General features: G+C 45.5%; 1 protein-coding gene across 1 annotated transcript in view; it reads right to left on the reverse strand.

The window, feature by feature from the left end:
* LOC142784404 (kelch repeat and BTB domain-containing protein 8-like) overlaps positions 1–24,895 on the reverse strand; it is a 251,110-nt gene that overhangs the window by 51,323 nt on the left and 174,892 nt on the right. The window contains exon 3 of the mRNA XM_075882772.1: positions 13,057–13,209. Coding sequence (XP_075738887.1) covers positions 13,057–13,209 — 153 coding nt within the window. The remainder of the gene's footprint in view (positions 1–13,056; positions 13,210–24,895) is intronic.

A 24,895-nucleotide genomic window follows, 5' to 3' on the forward strand; every position in this document is an offset into this window, starting at 1 on the left:
AATCTGAGCACACGGGCCTACAACATTTCCGCCTCCATCGGAAATGCAGCCGCCGCAGCCGGGATTCGAACCCGCGACCTGTGGGTCAGTAGCCGAGTATCTTAGCCACTAGACCACCGCGGCAGGGTCTGTAGAGATTGTCATCGGAACAATTACCTGTATCAGGAGACGAAGGTACATGGACCGTATTAAGATTTGTCTGGTTCATTGGATCATACTGAAAGGAGACTGAACTATGCAAGAAGTTAAGACGAAAAGCAACTTCTGTGTTTGGTCCACTCGTCTTAACTTACAGCGTTGTTTACCATTATTTTAAGAGAGGACATTTTCCGAAAAGCAGGACCGGCTTTGCGTATATTAGCTATCTTTGTATTCTTCAGCTTAACTGATTTGGTAGCGTACACTTTGGTTGCCTGCGTGCAAGCACTGCTGAAGTTCATAGGCTGGCTTTTTTTCAGAAACTGTTCGCACTTACTTACGGTAAATACGCTACCAATCGTCTACCTACTTTTGATTTTATACAACAACACATATTTAGGCTATTGTGAGACAGATTTTCGATATAGTGCTATTATACATTTTGTATATGCCTACTTTTCAAACCAAGTAACACAGATGGTTAAGAATTAAAATATTTTCAATATGAAAAGGGGGTGGGACAAATCTTTTGAGAAATGTGACGCCCATACAAAATGAGGCGCATGTACACCTTTCACAAAAAGTACTAATAACACTCGAAAAACGAGCACATATATTTTAATTTATGCACATATAGTTCCCTTTTCTACATGTAATAGGGTGACATTCTCGCAAGCAGTATTCACTTTCAGAGAGCTATAGGAGAAGGAAACATATTCATTGCACACATATTATTTGCAATCAACCTGCGTAATGTCTTAATATTTTTTACGACATATTCCTTTTTAAACAATGTAGAGAAAATTGGTGAACTCTTTCACAGAAATGCTGCCATAAAATGGGGTGAGTATACAACATGTTCTCTGTTCTTTATTACGATTTTTCATGGAGAAAGAAAGTGTGTAAGTTTCTACAAACGTTTTCGTACCTTTTGCTGAGACACTTTCTTGGTAAACTATTCAAAATTTACCCTCCAAAGAGCCTCCTACGCTCAGTAGTGACAAATCATTGAAGTGACTGTTACTCGCGCGAGTAAAAGGTTTTTACCACTGGACTGCAGAACTGTGAGCTGACTTCAAAATTATGCACGCTATAGACGTACAATATCTTAGAAGAATTTATATTGATTATTGAAACAGATAATCTGTTTCTATCAGGAAAGTCCAGCAGCAGGGTTAAACTATTTTGAAGAAAACAACAAAGTTGGCTTTTTTTTTTACTCTGGGGGGAGGGTGCAGGCGCTTTCTGAAACTGAAAGACTCAGTTCATTTGAACCCTTTGAACCCTAGATATTCCGACCCTGCTCTGCAGTCACCATGCGCCACAGCGCTAACATGGCGCGAGTGGATGGAGCAAGTGAAGAAGGAGTGCCAATACGCTGTTTCTGCAGCCCTGGATGAAGACACGTCTCAGCCTCTACAGGGAATGAAGAGGGAGAGCTCAAGACGGGATGAGGAAACGAGGGGGCGCGGTGACCATCTTTTGCAAACAGCCGCCCAGTGTCCTGAAGGCACAGAAGAAACGCTAAGAATACCTTGGATTAGTGGTGGGAGGGGAAAAGCCGATATCTCTGTCTAGCTGCGGGCACGTGCAGAACGAATGCAGAATCGTGGATGGCCACTCACGGAGTGCTCATGTTGATTTAGTGATTGCGATGGCTGCCAAGTCATTATAATTTATACAGCAAAACCTGAGACATGCGCTAGCATGTTTACAATCATTCGTGTATTTAACATACAGTAGTCTTATTCCTGAATATTCTTATGCAGTATGGAATCTCTTGGCATATGTCTTTAAGTGACAAACTTGAAAAATAAAGAACAGGGCTGCAAGATGTTTTCATTGTCATTACTCAAACAATGGCAGTTGTACTGATAGAAAAAGGAACTAGGATGGTATTTCCGTACACCCCCTTAAATCAGACTGCGGTGAAAACTCCAATATCAAGCATATATTTCATGGTAAAGCTTGCGTTAGACAATAATTGTACCTACATACTCTTCATATGCTTCTTCGCCCAATGATGATTTTTTAATAATTGAAAATGTCTTTGTAGACCGAATTTGTCGTTCATACATTCTTTTTCGGTTTTATGACGGAATAAAATGACTTATAAAGAAAATAAGTGAGCTGTGCCAATCAAGGCCCCCTTTTTTTTACATTGCAACCTATTTGATGGAGCGTCTTCTGGCTCAGTATGTGATGTACACCTGGCCCTTGTTTGTTTGTAATTTCCCTTTTCAATGGTCCTAAGCTAGGTCACATAGGAAGTTGTAGTGGGACACTGGACGTTTTAGCGTGCCCAATGATGAACGTTGCGTTACGGCGATTTTTCAAATTGGTTCGCTACGACGCACGAAACGACGAGGCGGAGACGCTTAAAATTTTTGCCTCTCGCCCCATTTAGCCAACGCGAGCGCAATTCCTTCCTTGCTCCTTTCGGTATCGGGGCTAGAGGATCACATGAATCATACGCACCAAGAACATCTTGCACACGCAAGCTCACGCGTGAGAACATACCTCAGCTTACTCATGCACGTACACCATCAATGTTGTGTCGTTTCGGCTTTCTATGTTGTGTATTACACGTTTTCGTGCCCCGCCGCGGTGGTCTAGGGGCTAAGGTACTCGGCTGCTGGCCCGCAGGTTGCGGGATCAAATCCCAGCTGCGGCAGCTGCATTTCCGATGGAGGCGGAAATGTTGCGCACTTGTGCACTCAGATTTGGGTGTACGTTAAAGAACCCCAGGTGGTTGAAGTTTCCGGAGCCTTCCACTATGGCGTCTAATCATAGTCATAATCATAAACATACGGTGGTTTTTGGACGTTAAACCCCACATATCAATCAATGAACTTGTTTTCGCGGCATAGATCACTCAGTACGCGTACTTTTAGAGAGACTGACAATTATAGTGTATCCTGACCACGATACACCACGTCACACTGCTGAAACCGCGTTCACAGACGATGCACCAAAAAGCACGCACAGCTGTCAGGGTTCACAAAGGCACAATGCAGGAACGGCGAGAAGCAGTAGTAGTAAAAGTAATAATAATAGTAGTAGTAGTAGTTGTAGTAGTTGTTGTATGTGAGTTTTTACGTGAAACAAACTTGATACGATTGTTTTATTTATTTATTTATTTATTTATTTATTTTTCGGATTATGAGGGACGCCGTAGCGGAGATCTAGGAAAATTTTGACCATCTGGTGCTCTTTTACGTGCACTGACATTGCGCAGTACGCGGGCAGAATCTCCCTTTTCGCTTCAACCCAGGTGCGAACCCCGCGGCTGGTGTCGAACCCACGACCTGCGGGTCCATGGCGGAGCACCTGGGGGCCGAATAGTGTATAGGGTCCGAATAGTATAAACGGGCGCCGAATAGTGTATAGCACCTATTCTTTTTCTCAGCTTCCATTCGTTATACAAATTTAGAAAGGGCAGCGCAAATGCACAGAAAAAAGAAAGACGGCAGACACAAAGAGCGCTGTGTTTATTAGCCTTTGTTTTTGCGCTCCCCTTTCAAATTGTTTTAAACTGGCTAGCCCAAATCAAAGTACTCCTCCTTCATGCTACACAACAGGATACATAAATTACACGAGTCACCTAGAATAATTTTACCTGCGACGCTCTTAATCAAATCCCGCTTAAACTGCAGGATATAGTCAGGAAACAGGAAAAGTTTTGACGGTTTTTCTAGATACAGCCAGCATTTTACCAAGACCTGATCAAGAGTGAGTGACGTCAGAGCCCCGATGTCCCCGTAGAGGGTCGACGTAAGAGCAGGACCATTCCTGGCTGTACGCCACTCGCTTTATCTTGGGGCTAGCGCCCGCGAGAAAGGAAAGTGGCATTCAGTAGAAATTTTGCATCTATCGGCAACGCTACTTCTAACAGACATGATCCCGAGTTCCCAGTGCGTGCATTGCGCTTGTCATCTCGAAATGCCCAAACCGGATGAGGACACTCTAATGTCTTCAGTGACATGAGAGAAATTAATCCTACGCAATTAGACTTGATATGCTTCGCTTCCGGCGTATCAGTGGCCTGGATCTTTGCTCTCGAGCTGCTTTTCCCAGCCACGAAGAAACAAATCAGACCCAGAAGAATGTTGATTAGACGGTGTAAACTTCATTCACGATGCTAGACAATAAAACGGAAGACCATAATTAGGAAACCGTGCGGGAAATACAATCATATGTTCAATTGTTTGCGCCTTTGCTCGATCATAAACAATATATACTTTGCTTTTTGTACATACTGGTGAACGTCTTTGTTAATAATTATTTCAATTTTGTAGAACTGTATTGTGCCTATAGTAATGATTTTCGAGGCCTAAAACCATATAGTTTACCTGCCTGTATAGGGCACCTAAATCGCGCTTTTTAGTGCCTAAAAATACGGCTTCTACTTATCACAAAACAAGGTGTTAGCATGCATCAGCACCACCACTCAAAATTTGAGCAATGCTGCGGCGTAATTGTCAACTCAACATCGCGTCTCCCACAAGCGTGTTCATGGGGGTTTCTCCTCTCTCGGGCAAGTTCTTTTGTTCCACTTGGCGCATTGAAATTTCTACTCTGGAAGGAAGCAGGTGTGCAAATGCAGCACTCTCGTGCAGCTCGTTTCGCTCTATCAAATATTCGAATAAATGTACAGACAGATTCTCACGAGGGGCGCTCGTATACCGGCGGCAATGTGGCTGTGAGTGGTACGTTGTAAGCATAGAGAAATTAAATACGAGACAGTGTAGCTCCGTGATGATATAACTGTTATTTCTGCGTGCGTACGTGCAGTTTGTGAGATAACGCTGATAGATCAATCGTGTCCCTCGCAAGTGTTGCCACGTGAGCACTGCTCCTCTGCAAAATCAAACGCAGCGGGCGGACCCGATCTTCGCCGCGGGCATCAGTCAATCAAAGTGATCTACGGATGAAATCGGGTATGACCTCCTTAACTTTCAGAAGGCTTCTGTTCAACTAGGGACGATCATGGTGCTGCTGTGACTGTGAATTGTCTCATGCGGTGGACTCTAAGCAGGAGCTTTGCTGCTTATGAATTGATTTGGTTAGCTTGTACTACGTACGGAAGGTTGGGACTATAGCTTGTGCTCACCAAGCTTCTTCAGCTCTTTAAGTTGGTAGTCTACTCAGTCTGCTTCGATGGGAATATCACAGCAGCTCGGTCTTTATTTTCGTTATGCCAATGAGCTAGGGCTTAACATAACGTTGAAACATAACATTGAACATAACATTGAAAAGAGTGGTCTTTATTGGTACGTATTTCATTAGGACGGCACAAATTACCTGTGGCAAAAAAGGTATTGATTAGTGTGAAGCCAATTACGCAATTTTAACTGACACGATCGCAATTAGCGTGATATTAGCATGGTATAATTCGCTATATTTTATATATCATATTTGAAACTAATGGCGTCTTAACTACAATGGTCCTATCAAATATGACCTAATTATTAATTATCAAATATGACCTAAGCCAAGTATACCACCCGGTCAATTAGCTAATGAGCTGGCCGCTCGGGCTTGGAGAACAAGCAGACAATGTCGGTATTGGCTAAAATGAGCAGGCCGACCTTAATGAATAAACACTTCACCTCGAGTTTAGCTACGATTGTGATGTTGTAAAGCACTCGGCGGGAACTAATATCACGAGCCACCGTGCCTATTATTCTAAAATATTCTCTGTCCTGATAATAAAAGCTTGAAATTGAGTAAAAGCAGCCCGTACGAGCCTTCAGAATATATCAATAAATTTTTGTGACACCTTAATGTGTGTTGCATTTCTGCTTTCAGTGCAACTATAAGCAAATAAAAGAAGATGCATCTGGTTTGAAAACATCACCCAACTTTGTCGACCATCCTTGACGTGGTGCCGCGTTCCATCGTAACCATAGAGTTTCATACAATATTACCTGGAGAGAAGTCTGGCGATGCGATTGTGTACCATCATAGAAATTATGGGAATTAAAGGCTTTGAATTGGACTGCATTGGCCGGTGAACTGTCTACGAGTCTTTTTTCTGCAGTTTCAGTTTCGCTCTTTGCGCAGTGTAGGTAGTGGGTCGCAGCGCAAAGCACTGAAGCCGTGCTATTTTTGTTAGCAGAGGCTGAAGACCATGGTCTGAAATTTGCGGCGGCTTTGTAGCTTTATAAGTCATACATGACAATTGAAGCGATGTGTCGATGATCCACTCACCACTGCTCGTAGAAGTAGCGTTGCATGCCAGCCCAAGATAATGCATCGAATTCATTTTTTTTAATTATTTGTTGTTGCCAGAACTAGTTTAAATCAACTTCGAAACGACGGCGCAGCTAGGTAAACTCACCGCCATGCTCCTCTGACTCGACTTCACAACAAAGAGAGAGGCGCGCTGGGAAGACCACTTAGACAGACGCAACTGACATTGCAGCAGACGATACGTTATGTGTTTCTTACTTAATAATGTACAGTTATTGTCATGAATATATAACGCATACTTTCGAAAGAAAAACAAGCATGTCTGTGTTTATATATTGTAAAACAGTATTTCATTATATGCTGATGACTTATCTGGAACCCAATGACAGAGCGAGGCATACCTTGGTAATTAAATTGACCCAGGTTTCACTTCTACTGGTTAGTCACTAAAATATTTTGCAATTAAATTCGCATACAAAAGAAATAAAGATGTTTGAATTGAATTTAACTTTATCTCACTTTGTTTTATACTCTGCAAATATCCGTTGCAAATCTCAAGAACGCAATTCATCCGAAGCAGATCGGAAGCCTGTACTTCCCACCATTCCCGTACAGGTAAAATCACCTCTGAAGGAGTCCGCGCAGATAGCAGCACCTGATTTCTCTCTAGGTATTATTACATGAAAGTCTATGATTGTAACCACTGACATACAGCGCGTGATCAGGAATGGATAAAAGTTCTTGTATCTTGGCTTGTTCAAAAGGGGGGTCACCCGAGCTAGGAAAGCCCTGGAGTTTCTTCAAGCTCCGGTCATCCTGTATAGCATCCCTAGTCTACCGTGGACAGCGGGCGCCGAGCTGCAAAGGGCAGCCTCTCTTAACTATTATTGTTTAGAGGCGGTAGGTTCCGACTACATCCCTACATAACATGCAGATTTGCTCTTCGATGACAGCAAAGGCTTAAGAGAGAGAAAGGAAAGACGAGTACGTGTTCGCGTCTCAATGAACAGCGACAACTGCCAATAACTCTTACGGTGTGTTAAATCATTCAATATATTTGAAAGTAGCTCGTGTGAGCAAGAGGGCTTACACCAACGCGTCTATATTGTCATGGGGTCGTGACGTGGCTGAAGGCAGGAGACTTTATGTTGGGATTGAAATGTTTATTTGGGTGAACCTGTGCCCGGTAAATGGAGTCTGATTACAGTCACAGTCTTGCAGATAGCAGTGAGCGGACCGTCGGCCGTCGGTCAACTGCCAAATGGCGAAGCGTGTCGGCATTTATACACTTGTTATAGTACGTTCTAGTGTTATCGCTAGCAGCGACGTTGTTTCCAGAATAATCTGAAAGATTCACGAAGTGGGCGATGAGCCTACACGCTTCTCTAACAAGTTAGGCGTGGTTTGCGCTGAACATAGTGCAACAAGGCGATAAGAAAACTTGAATAAAGGTACGTGGCACTCCCCCCCTCTGAAAAAGGCATCGTCCCGATGATTTAGAAGAAAATGAAAGTACGAAATATATGTAAGAAAGTACAAGCAATGACTTACGATACATCAATAACAACAACAGCAACAACAACAAACACCAAAAATACACTGTTTGATTTCATTAACGCGCATGAAACGGCTTGAGACGCGCGACATGGACGACTTCAAGTCACGATCAGCGTCGTTGAGAGTTCGTGATGCCGTCAGGAACAACTTCGTAATTGAGTGGGCTAAGCCGTCGAATCACCCTGTATGATCCAAATTACCGGCGCAGAAGTTTTTCACTGAGTCCACGTCGGCGTATGGGCGTTCATACCCAAACACGTTCACCGGGCTAGTATTCCACGAAGCGCCATCGATGTTTGTAACGGTGGCTATCCGTCATCTATTGGCTCTCGATGTGGAAGCGGACGAGTTGTCGAGCCTCTTCGGCGCGCTGAAGGTGCTCGCTCACATCGAGCTTTTCTTCGTCGGTGACGTTGGGTAACATGGCGTCGAGCGTCGTGGCCAGGGTCCTTCCGTAGACCAGTTTGTACGGCGTCATCTGCGTCGTTTCTTGAACGGCAGTGTTGTAAGCGAAGGTCACGTACGGAAGGATGGCATCCCACGTCTTGTGTTCGACATTGACGTACATGGCCAACATGTCGGCAATAGTCTTCTTTAGGCGCTCAGTGAGGCCATTCGTCTGTGGGTGGTACGCTGTCGTACGGTGGTGGCTTGTCTGGCTCTATGCCGCAATCGCCTGGGTTAGGCACTCCTCAGCCGTAAATCTTGGTGATGAGGACCTACAGGGCACCATGACGTAGGACCATATTTTCGACGAACACTTAGCTACCTCGGATGCTCTGCCTTTGGGCAGGGCTTTTGTCTCGGCGTAGCGGGTGAGGTAGTCGGTAGCTACCACGATCCACTTGTTTGCGAAAGTGGACGTCGGGAATGGCCCCGGTAGGTCCATTCCGATTTGGTGGAATGGTTGAAGAGGTGGTTCAGTGAGCTATAGAAATCCCGCTGGCCTCGTCGGCGGTGTCTTGCGTCGCTGGCAGTCGTGGCATGTCCTCACATAACGAGTAACGTCCAAGGTAAGACGTGGCCAGTAGTATCTTTCTTGTTTTCTCGCGGGCGTGCGGGAAACACCAAGGTGCCCTGCCGTCGAATCGTCGTGCAGGTCCTGGAGAAGCTCTGGCCGCAGAGCCGAAGGGACCACAGGAAGGTACTTGCCTCGAAGCGCTGAGAAGTTTTTCTTTTGGAGAAGACCGTTTAGCAGGAAGAATGATGCAAATGCGCGCTTGAATACCTTCGGAACTTCGGCATTCCTGCCTTCGAGGTATTCTATTAGGTCCCTAAGTTCCGGGTCAGCCTGCTGTCGTTCAGCAAAGTCGCCGTCAGTTAGCGTTCCCAAGAAGTAGTCGTCATCTGGGTCATCGGGCAGTGGTTGGTCGGCAGGCGCACGAGAGAGACAGTCGGCGTCGGAGTGTTTCTTGCCGCACTTGTACACGACGGTAATGTCGTATTCTTGAAGTCTCAGGCTCTATTGTGCGAGGGAACCTGAAGGGTTCTTCAAGGTAGCTAGCCAATACAAGGGATGTTGGTCGCTTACAACTTTGAAGGGCCTGCCATAGAAGTAGGGGCGAAATTTTGACGTAGCCCAAATGATGGGAAGGCACTCCTTTTCTGTAGTTGAATAATTGGCTTCTGCTTCAGATAGCGATCGGCAGGCGTAACTAATAACCCTTTCCAGTCCGTCAGCCCTTTGCACAAGAACGGCGCCGAGACCTACGCTGCTTGCGTCAGTGTGTATTTCTGTCTCGGCGAATTCGTCGAAATGGACAAGTAACGGAGGCGTCTAGAGGTGATGTTTTAGCTCCTGGAAAGGAGCTAAAACATCACCTGTGTTCACCTGCATTCACCTGTGTTCCTGTGGCGTTCCCCACTTGAACTCCACGTCGGCCCTGGTAAGGTTTGTAAATAAATCGGCGATGTGGGCAAAGTTTCTGATGAACCACATATAATAGGCGCACAGGCGCAGAAATTGGCGCACTGCCTTTTTGTGAGTGGTCGGCGGGAAGTCAGCGATGGCAGCTGTTTTCCGCAAATCGGGACGGACTCCAAACTTGCTAATCAGGTGTCCCAGGAACAAGAGATCCTCGTAAGCAAATCTGCAGTTTTCTGCTTTCAGAGTGAGTCCGGACGTCTTGATGGCTTGAGGTACAGCTTCATGGCGCCGAAGATGCTCGTCGAAACTCGAGGAAAACACGACGACGTCATCCAAGTACCCAAGGCAAGTCTGCCACTTCAATCCTGCCAGTACTGTATAGATAACGCGTTGAAAAGTAGCAGGCGCTGAGCAAAGACCGAAGCACGCCACCTTAAACTCGAATAGGCCGTCCGGTGTTATAAACGCCGTCTTCTCTCGGTCTATTCTGCCGACTTCAATTTGCCAATAGTCAGTCTTGAGTTTCATTGACGAAAAGTACTTGGCGTTATGGAGCCGATCCAGTGCGTCGTCTATTCGTGGGAGAGGATACACGTCCTTTTTTGTGATTTTGTTCAGGTGGTGATAATCGATGCAGAAACGTAGGGTTCCATCCTTTTTTTCACCAACCCCACGGAGGACGCCCATGGACTCTTGGACGACTGGATGATGTGTTCCGGTAGTATTTCATCAACTTGTGTCTTTACGGCCTCGCATTCTCACGTCGAAACCCTGTACGGACCCTGACGGAGTGGTCTGGCATTTTCCTCGGTTATGATGCGATGTTTCGTGATTGGCGTCTGCTGAATTTTTGACGACGACAAAAAGAAATCTTAGTATGGCAGGTGCAGGGTCTTGAGTTGTCCTTGCTTATGGCTCAGAAGGCTGGGTTTGACGCCGAAAGCTGAGGGAGGGGCTTTGTTTCTCTGAGCAGGTTCCACAGAATCGGTGAGGGTGAAAGCACTAATGGCTTCCACTATTTCTTCGATATATGTGAACGTCGTTCTTTTGTTCACGTGTTTTTGTTCATTGCGGAAATTCGTGAGCTTAAACGTTATTTTGCCTCACCGCAGCTCTGCAGTTTCTCTTGGGACGCAAATATTGCGAGTGACCAACAGATGCTGATTGCATTCACCAACGCCTTCCAAGTCAGGTGATCTCAGAGCACCAACAGAAATAATGGCGCTGGAGCGAGGCGGAATGGTGACTTGTTCTTCCAGCACATTCAGGGCGTGGTTCCCTGATGGCGGCGGTATTGCTTCTTCTGTAGATAACGTTATCAATTTTGTCCTCAGGTTCATGACTGTCCCCATGGAGGAGGCATAAGAAGTCCATGTCAAGGATGACTTCTCTCGAGCAATGCTGTAGGATTACGAAGTCTGCAGAATAAATACGGTCGTTAATGGTGACTATCGCTGTGCAGATTCCTCCTGGCGTTATGACATGACCTCCGGCTGTGCGGATTTCGGGGCCTTCCCAAGCTGTCCCTATTTTCTTCAACTTCGCGGCGAACGACGCACTGATGACTGAATAGTCAGCTCCAGTATTGACGAGAGCGGCCACACTGTGGCCGTCAATAAGAATGTTGAGGTCGCTAGTTCGCTGTCTCGCGTTGCAGTTAGGCCGTGGCGTCGGGTCACGGCTTCGTCGGCTTGTTCGTCTGCTTATATATTGCGTCGTCAGGTCACCTTTGGTAAGTGAGGTTTTGTCGTCAGGACTTTGCCTAGTTGGCGCGGTGTTCGGAAAGCTCCTTCGCGGCGTCGTCGTCGTAGGAGGATTCGGTAATTCGTCGTACAGCAACCGAACCTCCATCGGTGGCTGCCCTTAGTTTCCCGGATAAAGGGCTAGGAGACCGGCCTTGCGTTGGGCCAGAGTACTGGCGGTGGTGCGGTGACATGCGGCGGCTGGGCGACGGCGAACGGGAAGGGCTTCGTGGTGTCCACTGAGTTTCTGTTAGGTAGTCGGCGATGTCACGTGGCCGTTCCCCTGGCCTGCGCGAAGCCGCGCAGTCCCATCTGTCAGCACTGATAACGGCGGTAAGTGTGTCTGGCCTCACCGCAGTGGTATCAGAGCGGGCGGTTGTCAGGTGCACGCCAAACGTCGGTTTTCCTCGGCGCACTGCACTGGCCCGCTGGCGAACGGTAGGACGTCAGTGAGGGTGGTGGCGGCAGTGGCGTCTGGCGCCGGAAGTGCGATGGGGTGGCGTTTTGGCATGGACGGGAAGGGGTGTTGTAGCGCAATGCAGCGGTGTAGCTCATAGCTTTCGGCTCGGGCAACAGCGCTTGGGGAATTCGAAGCGATTGCTGAACTTCTTCTCGCACAATGTCGGCAATCGAATCCACTTGAGGCTGCGCTCAAACGGATTCGATATCTTCAAGTGGACTCGATCGTGCGGAACGAGCTGCTTGCGCAGCTCTTCCCGCACGATCGCTTGGACTGTTTCACGCAGGTCTTCGGAGTTAATGGCTTGAGCAGCAGCGCAGTGTTGAGTCAGCGACAATTATACTGTCTATTGCGCATGTCCAGGGTCTTTTAGATAGTGGTCACTTCGGCTACAAATTATTAGATGGCATTCGGTGGATTTCTCATCAGTCCCGCGAAGAGCTCCTGTTTGACCCCTCGCATGAGTAAACGAACTTTCTTATCCTCAGGCATGTCTGGGTGAGCGTGACAAAATAGACGGGTCATTTCTTCTGTTAATATGGCAACATTTTTATTTGGTAGCTGAACGCGGGTTCCTAGTAAAGCAGCGGCCCTCTCTTTGCGAGCGACGGTTGCGAACGTAACTTTATTCAATGCCGCGTACCTTTATTCAAGCTTTCTTATCACCTTGTTGCACTTTGTTCAGCGCTAAACACGCCTACAATGTTAGAGAAGTTTCGAGGCTGATCGCCCACTTCCTGAATCTTTCAGATTATTCTGGAAACAACGTCGCTGCTAGCAATAACACTAGAGTGTTCTAAGACAAATGTATAAATGCCGACACGTTTCGCCACTTGTCAGTTGAATGAAGGCCAACGCTGCGTTCACTGCTATCTGTGCAAGACTGCGACTGTAATCAGACTTTCCGTTTACCGTGCACAGGTTCGCCCAAATAAACGTTCGAATCCCAACATAAAGTCTCCTGTCTTCGGCCACGTCACGACCTCGTGACAATATATTTGTTGGTATTTTGTATGAGCAGGTGGTCAACAGTAATAAATGTACTGTTATGCAGACGTCATGCGGCTAAACAATAAAGTACGCCGGCGATGCTGTACCTGAGCGCATCGCTCCTTGATGCGTTTCATGTTGAGGTGCTTGGCTGCCTGGAACACGTCGACAATGTTCTGACAGGTGAGTTGCAGCCGGCCCGTGTACATATACGCCAGCAACACGCTGAACGACTCGTGCGTGATGCCATTCAGCTGCACCTGCATGCAGGCCGCGGTTCATAAGTGTAGTCTCAGAAGTGATTCTAGATATCGTTCACATCACAGCTTTTTTCTTTACGAGGGATCAAATAGTAATTGTACTTTTCATGAAAGGCTGACGCTGATGTTAGTTAACTTTAGCTAGTTTACAGTATTTTTTGCTGATGGAAATTTTCAATACCGCTGAGGTTCAAGAGAATAGTTGCATTTATTCACCACTCGTCCTTAAACCTACGCAAAGCCACTTCAAGGGCATCGAGGGACAGCTGTGTGCTTTACTGGCTGGTTTGCGCATTATAAAAAGTCCCAACTTCGCCGTAAGGCTGAAGCAATGAATGTCATCGCAAGAAACTGGAATATACTTACAATCTGTTTTACACCGTGACCTTCTGTACTCCTGACCTGCCCAGCGAGCGAAGCGCCAGCACGCCCTTTCTGGTATTGGCGCCTGCCGCTATGCGTCTGGTGGTGCTGCAACTTACCCCATTCGCACCGGTTGCCGACGGCCAAAACATAGGCCGCCGTGCTTTTTTTTTTTTTTTGTCGTCTGCTCGCGCGACACTGGGAGAAAAGCAGCAATGTTTACGCGTGCATACACTCTGGACGATTCGAAAAAAATGAATAAAAGCCTCTTTTTGAATAAACATAAAAGTATAATGGCGATCTTTTGCTACCCTCTCCTCGCGCAGAACTGCGATAGAACCAAGCCAGTAGGTGCAGTTTGTACACCAGCGAAGCGAGGTTTCTTGGCGCAAATGAACCATCGCGATGGTGTGTGCTGCGTGCCTTTCTGCGAATGAAGGCAAGGAAAGACTTCTTATGTGACTTTTTATGACTTTCCAGTGAGCGAGGTTGGTGAAAAATGAATCAAGGTGATTTCTAGAAAGGGCATTTGGGCGTTGTACGGCATGCTGGAAATGTTATATGGGTTGCAAATGACTACGTGTCTTTGAAAAAGTGAGTTGCTGGGCTGGTTGGGGATGCATTAAAGACTGAGACGCATATTAACGCAAAAAATTAAACCGACAACTTCAAGGAAGTGAATGACGACGCGCTCTACTCACAACTGTCTATTTGCAAAAAAAAAAAAAGAAAAGATGGCAAGAGTGCCGATATCGAAGCCATGTCACTACATGTGGTTATGCAACTAGGTTTTCAAACACACCCAATGTCGGAAGAAGCAGCTTCTTCGGGATAGCTTTGGTAGTTTATTTACATTACCAAAAAGAGCAGAGATCGTTGCATGAGAGAATATTTATCCTCTGTCGCTTAGTTCGATCTCGAACTTGAATTTATGCGCTACCGCGTCAGATATAAACATGTTAGTTTACCCGTCTACGCGCATGCATGACAAAAGGACATATATGTGAAAACTTTTCTCCTAATGAATAGTTGTGAGTAGCTTGTATCCTTGTCTTCTTTCTTGTGGTCATCCGTTTTATTTAGTGCTAATGTATCTCAGCCAGTTACGTGTGTCACATGTTTAACGAGGGGAAGTGATACGCTCACTTCATAACTGTGTTTTATTCACTTCGCCACCATGGTATAAACTTCTAATTGCATGACACACTCTTTGGATAAGAACAAGAAGTTTTGTATTTTATTCACAATATTTCACTGAATGTTCATCTTCTTCTTTTCAAAGTGCTGGCAATGAAGATTGGCTCCCAAATCACAGGTCGAAGGTGTGCAGTGTGCACTTTGCTCCAACCGACTATAAGCCGGGACTAAAAATAAAAAGACTGAAAGCGAATTCTGTGCCGTCAGTGTTTCCACACTATCCAAAGTACATGGTACCACCCGTGACAAAAGTTCGCCGCACCTTGAAACGTTCAAATGTTCAGGAACATGGACCCTGCCCAAAGAAAAAAAGTGACTAACAATGTTTAATGCTTGACGTCTCCCCACGGCTCTTGCATACGAATTGGACCAATGAAAATGAATTTCAAGGAAAGGCGTATAACAGAACACAATTTTTTAATGCAGAAAGAAAACAGGCTCAGCCCCGCTGCGCTGCAGAGCATGACATCGAGCGACATATGTCATCAGTACCATCCGCAAACACAACTTCGGGACAATCCTCAGACTTTATGCACCCTCTCACTGAATTTGAACGCACGGAACCACCTGAAACTGCACCTGGCGACAAAGTAAAAAAAAAAGATCTACCGACGCTCATTGGCCACGCAAACCACTATAACCAGCCAGAAGATGCGCCGTGTGATGACTTCCGCAAAATCATCGCACCGGAAATGCCAAACCATGGCAAGGAATAATGCTGAATTAAAAGCGCAAATAGCCAAGCTGAACCGTGAAGTTGCAGAGGTTAATCTGCTCTCCAAAAGAGCAAACGCTGCAGTCTTGCAGGTAAAGTTGTTTGCTGTTGTTGTTTGCTGTTTCGTTTCAAAACAGTTGCAGAGTGTTTTTTATTGATTTTTCATGTACCTGCGATCTACATTTGCCATTTGAAACGAAGGTATTTATGCGCAAAATTGTCTGTATTGGGTTGTTTTTCTTGCGCGCAGGATGCCGCGGCCACTGTCAAATGTCATAGTCCTTGCACTTTCTTGTCCAGACAGTAAATTCAATCCTGCTGAGTGTGCGACAACAAGTCTACCATTGTATACACGTATAGCCGGTATCATGAGTTAAATCAACATTTGGAGGGCCAGCACTTTTTACAACCTCTCTCTGTCATTGTTCTTTCTTGTTTTGCACGATGATACATTTTTTGTATCTTATTTGTGGTTCCATTTGAAAAATAATGCTCTGAAATGTCATGTAAAATGAAAAAGAAGATTCTCAAAGTCACATAAAATGAAATGATTCAAGATACCCATCACATTTACTCAAAGCGTGATGAAACTCTTCTCAAACCGGCGGCAACCCATGCATTTCTATGCATCCACCGGCGCTCTGCTGGGGTAACTTTAGCGCCCCTATGCGGCGAAGTTCGGAATCCGAACCAGCGCAGGCGTCTCCGTAGACTGCCGCCAGCTGGGTAGGTCAGGAGTACAGAAGGTCGTGTTTCACACATAGGGGAAATCACGACCCGCATAAAATCACGATGCGGCCAGAGCTGCAGTGGCGTGCCGGCAGCCACTTGCGCATGTGCGGACGTTTGAGGAGGGTGCCGTTGAACAACATCCTCTGTGACGGCCAACGGGGGTGCGGGCTGGTCACATTGTCGGGCAACCTGCTGATGTCATCATTTTTTCGGTAATTAGGACTGGTATTCTCTACTAAACGTTGTACGATGCCAAGGTCTCAGCATTCATAGGGGATAAAACAGTATTTCACAGCATACAACGTTTACTTTTTCAAAACGCCGTTGTTATTAGAGCTTTCACGTGTATTTCTTCTTTTTATGCGCACCGCAGTACGCTGCAGCGGGGAAAATTTTAATGAGCTCATGGAATGCATGGTATTTGTTTCATGATAAAGAAAAACGATGCAGTCTATACAGCGACTACCATGCAGATATGCGAGTTATACACAATGAAAGAAATGTGAACGAGTTCAGAAATGCTTTATAGGCTGAGATAATGGCTTGAACGTGCTTCTTCTCGATGGTATTTTATTGCTTGAAGCAGCAGCATTCACTCGCCGGCACCGAAGTGCACACGTGAAGTTTTCAACTTCACCTAATACACTGTCATGTGCCCAGTGGCAGTGATGACGGCGCTAATTTTGCACGGATATGAGGCGTAAAGGGACACGATGAGGAATGTCGGTCTGGTTCCGGCTGTAACGATGAAATTCGCACGCTGCCTGACAATGCGCGCAGCGCGCCCCGCCGTAGACGACCACCCGGTTGGCAACCGTTCATCCCTACGCTCCTCAAGCGTTAGCGCTCGCGCGACTGCCACGCTGGCCGCTTCATGGCCTTGTCGTGATGCCACACGCTATGAGATTTCCCCCAAGTGGGAAACGGGCTGTACACCACGCCAAAAATAAAGATCCGCTCGACACTTGCAGCGCAGCGATAATGCGCGCGCACGCACGCACATCCGCACACACACACACAACACACACATACACAGGAAAAGAAAACATTCGAAAATAACGAACGGTATAATAAACTAAGCACGAATCGACGGCTCTCACATATGTTGCGCAAGTGTTTGAGATATAGAGAGTGACCTCCCTACACCACCTGCTACTTTGTGGCGTCTGACGCAAGGTGTACTTGGAGTGTCTGTACATGGTCTATGGAGCTGCAGTAGCATTTAGAGCACCTCCAGATGGGCTGGGCCAGAGTTGCGAGTACTGCTTCCAGTAAGCGGACTTGGGCGTCTTTTTTTTTTGCCAAGTTGCTTTTTGAATTCCCCTCAATCGTTACGTTGTTTAGATTTACTATCATCCCCAAAAAGTGCACTTATTTTATTGACCTTTGTGTACACTAATCGCGTATTTGTGAATGACCTTTAACTTGTGAGTGCTGATGCCATATGTTGTATGAACAAAAAAAAAACATGTTTGTCGATCCCTTCGAGATGTGCACTTCACCGTCTATAGACTACCTTGGAAACACTGTTTAAAACATACTTTTCAAATTTGCGGCGAGCATTCCACTGGAGACGTATTAGTCGGCTGTTTTGTCAACAGCAGGGACGCTGTGGCCATCGATTACAACTTCGTGGTTCATCGTGTTTGTCCTGTTGTGTGACGTTGAAGTAGCGGCGTCGGATCATGGCTGCGTTGGATTGTACGTGGTAGTATTAAGTCTTCTAGCTACCATATATTGCTGTTTGAGCTCCATTTGCCTTTCGGCATTTTCTTTAGGTGGCCCTGCAACACTTTTGGCACAGGGTCAAAAAGCGCTACTGACCTCTGGTCGAGGCACTCGAGAGCACGCAAGTCATAATATAGCATAGCCTACGGCCGGAAAAGGGTTACTTGTACAAAACTCTTCTTTGCGTATCTACTAATGATTCTAAATATTTGACAGTTTCCACATACTCTGAGAATAATTGTCATGTGCAGCATGCGGATAGATGGTGACTGGGGTGCAATTTTTTGTTGAGGGAAATGTTACGAAATGGCGCTAAACATTTGTAGGAATTGTAAAACTGTTCATATATAACTGTTCATATGTACAAACTGGTCCTACGTAACTGATATTGCCACGAGCATTCCTTGTTTCGACACTCATTTCATTCGGTTTCTGCCCAGAAAGTCTGCAGAAATGGACTGCACAAACTGTGCCTTCTTGTTCGAGAAGGTTCGCGATTATTGTAGATTGTTCTGTTAAGGTTGCGCGCAAGACACAGACACTCAAGATTATTCCAGAACTGGTGCGACGACAAGAAATAAGGTTGCAATATTCGACGGCACATGTTTAAATGCCGACCCGCTTCGTTGTTTGTCAGTTGATCGACGACCGACACTTTAATCACCGATGTTGGTTACAGTGTGTGTAATTCTACTGTTCTTATTGCGCTTTTCTATTGTACACATGCCGGAAAGGACAGGCGCTTAAAAAATCACGTTGACATAATTATTCTCGCATTGCACGGTGATCATGCATGACACAGTTATACTTCTCTAGAATACGTTGTAGTTTGTTCAGGTGCCCGTCTTGCCATAATTCTTTTGTGCGGCCTTAGAAAAGAATATTCCTGTCCTTTCCGGGAGCTCGTGCGATCCAGAATACACCGCGCCCATGCCATCTCCCTGTCATCATGACATTCTTAGATCTCTCTTATATCAAACCACTAAACCATCATCATCATCAGCAGCCTGACTACGCCGACTGCAGGACAAAGGCGTCTCCCATATTCTGCCAGTCAACTCAGTCCTCTGCTTGCTGCTGCTGTTAAATTATACCCGCAAACTTCTTAATCTCATCTACCCACCTAACCATCTGTCTCCCCCTATCCCACTTGTCTTCTCTAGGAGTCCAGTTAGTTCCCCTAATGACCAGCGGTTATCCTGTCTACGCGCTGCATGCCGGGCCCATGCCAATTTCCTGTTCTTGATTTCAACGACCATTTTCCTTTTCATTGCTCGCTGCGTCGTGCTTAATTTAAGCTGATCCTTCTTTGTAAGTCTCCAGGTTTCTGCTTCGTAACTAAGTACCGGCAAGATGCAGCTGTTTTACACCTTCCTCTTGAAGGATAGTGGTAATCTAGCTTTCATAATTTCAGAGTGCTTGCCCAATGTGCTACACCCAATTCTTATTCTTCTAGTTACTTCAACCTCGTGGTTCGGCACCGCGGTTATTACCTGTACGAAGTAGACATAGTCTTTTACAACCTCAAGTGCACTATTATCTATTTCGAAGCGCTGCTGTCTTCCGGGGTTGTTGTACATTACTTTCCTTTTCTGCGGAATATTTCAAGACATACCTTTTTGCACTCTTTGTCTAACTCCGTAATCATGAGTTGCAGTTCGTCCCCTGAGTTACTTAGCAATGCAATGTCATCAGCGAAGCGCAGGTTACTGAGGTACTCCCCATTATCTCTTATACATAACTATTCTCATTCTAGGCTTCCAAAAACCCCCTGTAAGCATGCAGTAAATAGCCTTGGGGAGATCGTATCCCCGTGCCTTACACCCTTCTTGATTGGCATTCTGTTACATTTTTCATGAAGCACTGTGGTAGCAGTTAGGGTGCTTTGAAGCACTTTGGGTGCATTGAAATCAACAAATTCACCCAATTTGTACACGGCGTGCACTATCGAGAAAAAACTTTATTCGAACAGCGGTAAGCATTCGAAATGGTATAGTGCGCGCCGTGCGGTTACAACCACAGTATATACTACAAAGAACCGTGCATATGTGCACTGCTGCCGCACCGGAAGTTCGCCGCTGTCAAAGGTGACGCCCGGATTCTATGCACTGTGCCATCGCGAATGCGTTTCCCTTTTGGAATTTCATATGCCGTCGATCACACCGAGCTACGACCGCTTGTTTGGACACATGGCGACGCGCACTTCTGAATACTCCTTTCAGCCACGTGTTTGTGTTCTCCGCGGGGTCCATGCAAGCCTCCTCTGTAATCCACGAGATAAAATGGATACTGATCTCGACGACAAGTTCCATAACTATCTTCGAAGAATAGCCTTCCAGAAAATACTGAAAAGGTATGAACGCACACGATCAGAATGTGGCACAAAATGGCATGCGTGCCATCCCGCATGCTAGCAGCAAGAGATATGCAAATCTAACTTTTTACAGAGAAAGAGCTTTATGATGGGATCCACCACGACTTCGGTGATGCTTTTGCGTCACGGAAATGATATCGCAAAGATCCACACAATCAGATAACAAAAAAGGTTTCCACACTGGTAGTATTTCACACGTAATGTTGAATTTTTTCTTATTGGTATGGAGTTACACAGAACATTACTTTTTATGAATGTTTACAGCAATCATTTCATTTTCAAGGTTGCCTGGCGTTTCTAAACAGTTTGAATACGTTATTCTATGATATATCTTTTTATAGCACTACTTAAATGCTCAGTATGTAAGCCAGGTATAATGAGGTATTACTGATCTTTACTCCTGGTATGGTTGTGACGAAGATTCGTGTGGCCGAGCCTGGGTCAAGTTTGGTTGAACATTTCGTGCAGTCTCAGTCGTCTAAGTGAGTTTGTATATGTCATCTGTCACGAGAGAAGAAGTCCGACTGAGTCCGGTTTAGAAAGTGCTGGTGAATCAGTTAGAGTGAACCCTTTCAAGGAAATGTTTCGTTGGTATGAATGCGAATGACTGCTAAGTGAAAAACGTATTGCTTAAGCTAGTCCTGGTGAACTGTAGTTTTCGGCCTATAGGAACGCCTAGTCACTACACGGAGGTGTGCCTGAAGGCAAGACGGAAAACAAGCACGCAAATAAAAACGCAGCTCTAACACTGCTCCCGGCGACAGCCGCGTCCCTTTAGCCGCCGTGTCTCTCCTCATCGCCTTTTTTTCCCTGCGCTAGCACCGCGGCTCAGCCCCTGCGGGTGGTCTGTGATTGATGATAGGTAAAAAAAAATCGCCACCATATCTCCAAAATGAATGATGTTAGAGCAGCTTGTTCGGAAGTGCACGGGTGTTTTTTCCCAAGACCCTTTCTGTCATAAGGCTTGTTAAAGGGACAATAAAACAGTTCCTTCAAGTTTTGTCAGCTTTCTGGCTTGACGATTCGCCCCATAAATTTAGTGACACGCCGTGTACTAAGGCCGTTACGGACAATTATATCATACCCTCCTTTTCAGCTCTACCTAGCTTCCTCAACCTATAAGGCACGTTGGCGATTGCAAAGCTCTCATGAGCGCAATCGACCATTTGAGCTTTTACCAGTCTAGACCTTCGAGATCACGTGCCGACGGGCTGCGCGCAGTCTCGGAGGCCATCACACAGTGTAGCCGGCAGCACACACGCTGTCTGGCAACAGAGACGAATATGGTGGATTGGTACATAATCCACTCCGACAGGTGCAGTCAGCATAGGAGCTGATCTTACTTCGGTGCATTCTACAGCCCATGACGGTGAATCAGATCAGAAGCTACGGAGCTGCCCAATGGCGAGATGTCATGAGTGTCTGCCGTGGAATTAAAAACCGATTAACAGCGAACATTCAAGTAGCACAGGCGTGTGCTCGGAATCTTCGAGATACCAAGTTCACTACAAATGAAGCCACAAAATGTCGAAACCGGAAACATCAGACCGGCAGAAAGAGGGACAGTGAGCAGAGAAGTGGCACCAACAACTCAAGCAAGATAGCCTGCATGATAGCATGGTTTGATTGTATGCAGGGTATACCATCCCAAAACCACGATATGATTATGAGAGACGCCATAGTAGAGCACTCCTGAAATTTTAACCACGTGGGGTTCTTTCATCATTATTATCCTCATCAGCCTGACTACGTCCACTGCAGGACAAATGCCTCTCCCATGTTCCGCCAGTCTACTTGGTTCTGTGCTTGCTGCTGCCATTTTATACCCACAAACTCTTTATTCTCATCTGCCCATCTAACTTTTTGTCGCCTTCTAGCCCACTTGCCTTGTCTGTGAATTCAGTTAGTTACCCTTATTGACCAGTGGTTATACTGTTTATGAAATACATGCCCTGCTTCTGCCCATTTGCTCTTTCTGATTTCAACTATGGTGTCCTTAACCCCGGTTTGTTCCCTGGTCCATTCTGCTCTTTTCTTGTCTCTTAAGGTTGCACCTACCATTTCCCGGTGCATTGCTTGCTGCGTCATCCTCAATTTAAGCTGAAGCTTCTTTGTAGGTTTCCAGGTTTCTTCTCCGTAGCTAATTACCGGCAAGATGCAGTTGGTATATACCTTCCTCTTGAGAGATAGTGGCAATCTACTACTGAAGACTTGAGCGTGCTTGCCATATGTGCTTCACCCAATTTTATTCTTCTAATGTCTTCAATCTCGTGGATTGGCTCAGCCGTTATTACTTGTTTTAGGTAGACATAGGCTTTTACAACTTCTAGTGCACCAGTACCTATCTCGAAGCGCTGTTCTCTTCCGAGGTTGTTGTAAATTACGTTAGAATGATGATAATCTGACGAGTATCATTACGTAGCGTGCAGTGGAAGTTGGAGGTACGGTAGATAGACAGGACACTGGCAAGCGGTCCCAAGAAACGGAGAACCTCATTGAGAAGCGTCGGAGCATTAAAGCCTCAAGTACAACAGACAAAATAGAGCTTGACAGATATTTTGAATTTAATTAATTAGCGTAAGGAATCTGCTATAAGAAGGTATAACTTGGACAATATTGAACACGGTCTGAAGAACGCAAAAAGCGTCAAAGTAATGAAGAAAAAACTTGGGATAGGCAAAAATCAGGTGTATGCCTTAAGGGGCAAGGAAGCCAGAATAACTACCAATATAGATGGGAAACCTAAATTGGCGGAGGAGTTTTACAGAGATCTATATAGTAGCGTGGGCAACCACGACCTTACTATAACTATATATAACTATACTTACTATAACTATACTATATACTATACTATACTATTATATATAACTATACTTACTATAACTATACCTATATATACTATAACTATACTATACTATTACTATAACTAGCAGTTACTCTGATGGCACCCCACCTGTACTCTTAGAAGAAGTCAGAACATCCTTTGAGAGCATGCAAACATGCAAAACTGCTGGTGAAGATCGGGTAACATCAAATCTGCTGAAAGATGTAAAACAGATTGTGTTAGATAAACTATCCACCCTGTTTACAACGTTTATCTTGAGGGGAAGAGTACCAGAATCTTAGCACAATGCTAACATCTTCCTAATACATAAGAAACGATATGACAAGGACTTGAAGAATGACAGGCCGATCAGCTTGCTCTCTGTCATATACAAGCTATATACAAAAGTAATTGCTAACAGAATTAAGTCGACATTGGAATGAACTCAACCAAAGGAGCAACAAGATTTCGAACAGGCTTCTCACTACTCAACCACATTCGTACTATCAATCAGGCAATACAAAAACACTCAGAATACAGCCAACCACCATATCAAGCCTTCATAGATTATGAGGAGGGGTTCTTTAACGTGCACGCAAATCAGGGCACACGGGCCTGCAGCAATTTCGCCTTCATCAAAAATGCAGCCGCCTCAGCCGGGATTCGATCTCGTGACCAGCAGGTCAACAGCCGAGTACCTTAGCCTCTCGACCACCACAGCGGGACGATATAGCAAGGCTGAGCAGCAAAATAGACTTTTGTTGACAGACTACCTAAAGTCGTTGAGAACGTTTGCTGCTGAATACGCGTTTCAGTGCCTCAATATAAGACATAGAAGTTAAGAGATTTATATGTGAGATTCAACATCCCAAAATCAACATATAATTATAAGAGACGCCATAGTAGAGCACTCCGGAAGTTTCGACCACCTGGGGTTCTTTAACGTGCACCCAGATCTGAGCACACAAGCCTACAGCATTTTTGCCTCTATCGAAAATGCAACCGCCACAGCCAGGATTCAATCCTACGACCTGCCGGTCAGCAGCACAACACCTTAGCCACTTGACCACCGCGGTGGGGCTAAAACACAGAAGTGATGGTGTTGCTGGAGAACACAGAAGTTTTGGAGCTGTTCAAGAACAGAAGAACCTGGTGCTTATGCCGTACATACATGAAATTTCACGCAGAGTGAAAAAATTCCGCCATATCCACGAAGTGAATGATGATGAGTGGGTGAAGCTCCGGAGGTAAACCTGGTAAACCATGAATCCTCTGTACATTTTGCCCACTCGATTTTATTACATCGCTCCCCCTAGCGTACGTCGCCGCACTAAATCGAACGATTGCCTTCAACCAATGACACGCGCCATATGTGACATCATTCCTATTTTATAAGATCTCGCGTCTTTCATCAACTACAAGTACCGCTTTCTAGTTTATAACATCTTGCATCTTTTCATCATCAGCTACAAGTACCACCATCTAGTAAACACTACAAGAACTAAACGAGAGGTGGCTACATACAGGAGACGGTACCGCCATCTAGTGAACACTGCAAGAACTAAACTAGAGGTGGCTACATGGATGGATGGATGCTATGAGCGTCCCCTTTATAACGGGGTGGTGACAAGTATGCCACCAGGCTCGACAAAAAAAAAAAAACCTTTTTTCTTTTTTTATGTTGGCCTAATGCCTCTACTTCGATAAATTCTATCTTAATGAAAAAAAGGTAAATTTTCAGCTTAAGTTCTCT

Source organism: Rhipicephalus microplus, unplaced genomic scaffold (genome assembly GCF_043290135.1).
Source record: "Rhipicephalus microplus isolate Deutch F79 unplaced genomic scaffold, USDA_Rmic scaffold_14, whole genome shotgun sequence".
NCBI lineage: Eukaryota > Metazoa > Arthropoda > Arachnida > Ixodida > Ixodidae > Rhipicephalus > Rhipicephalus microplus.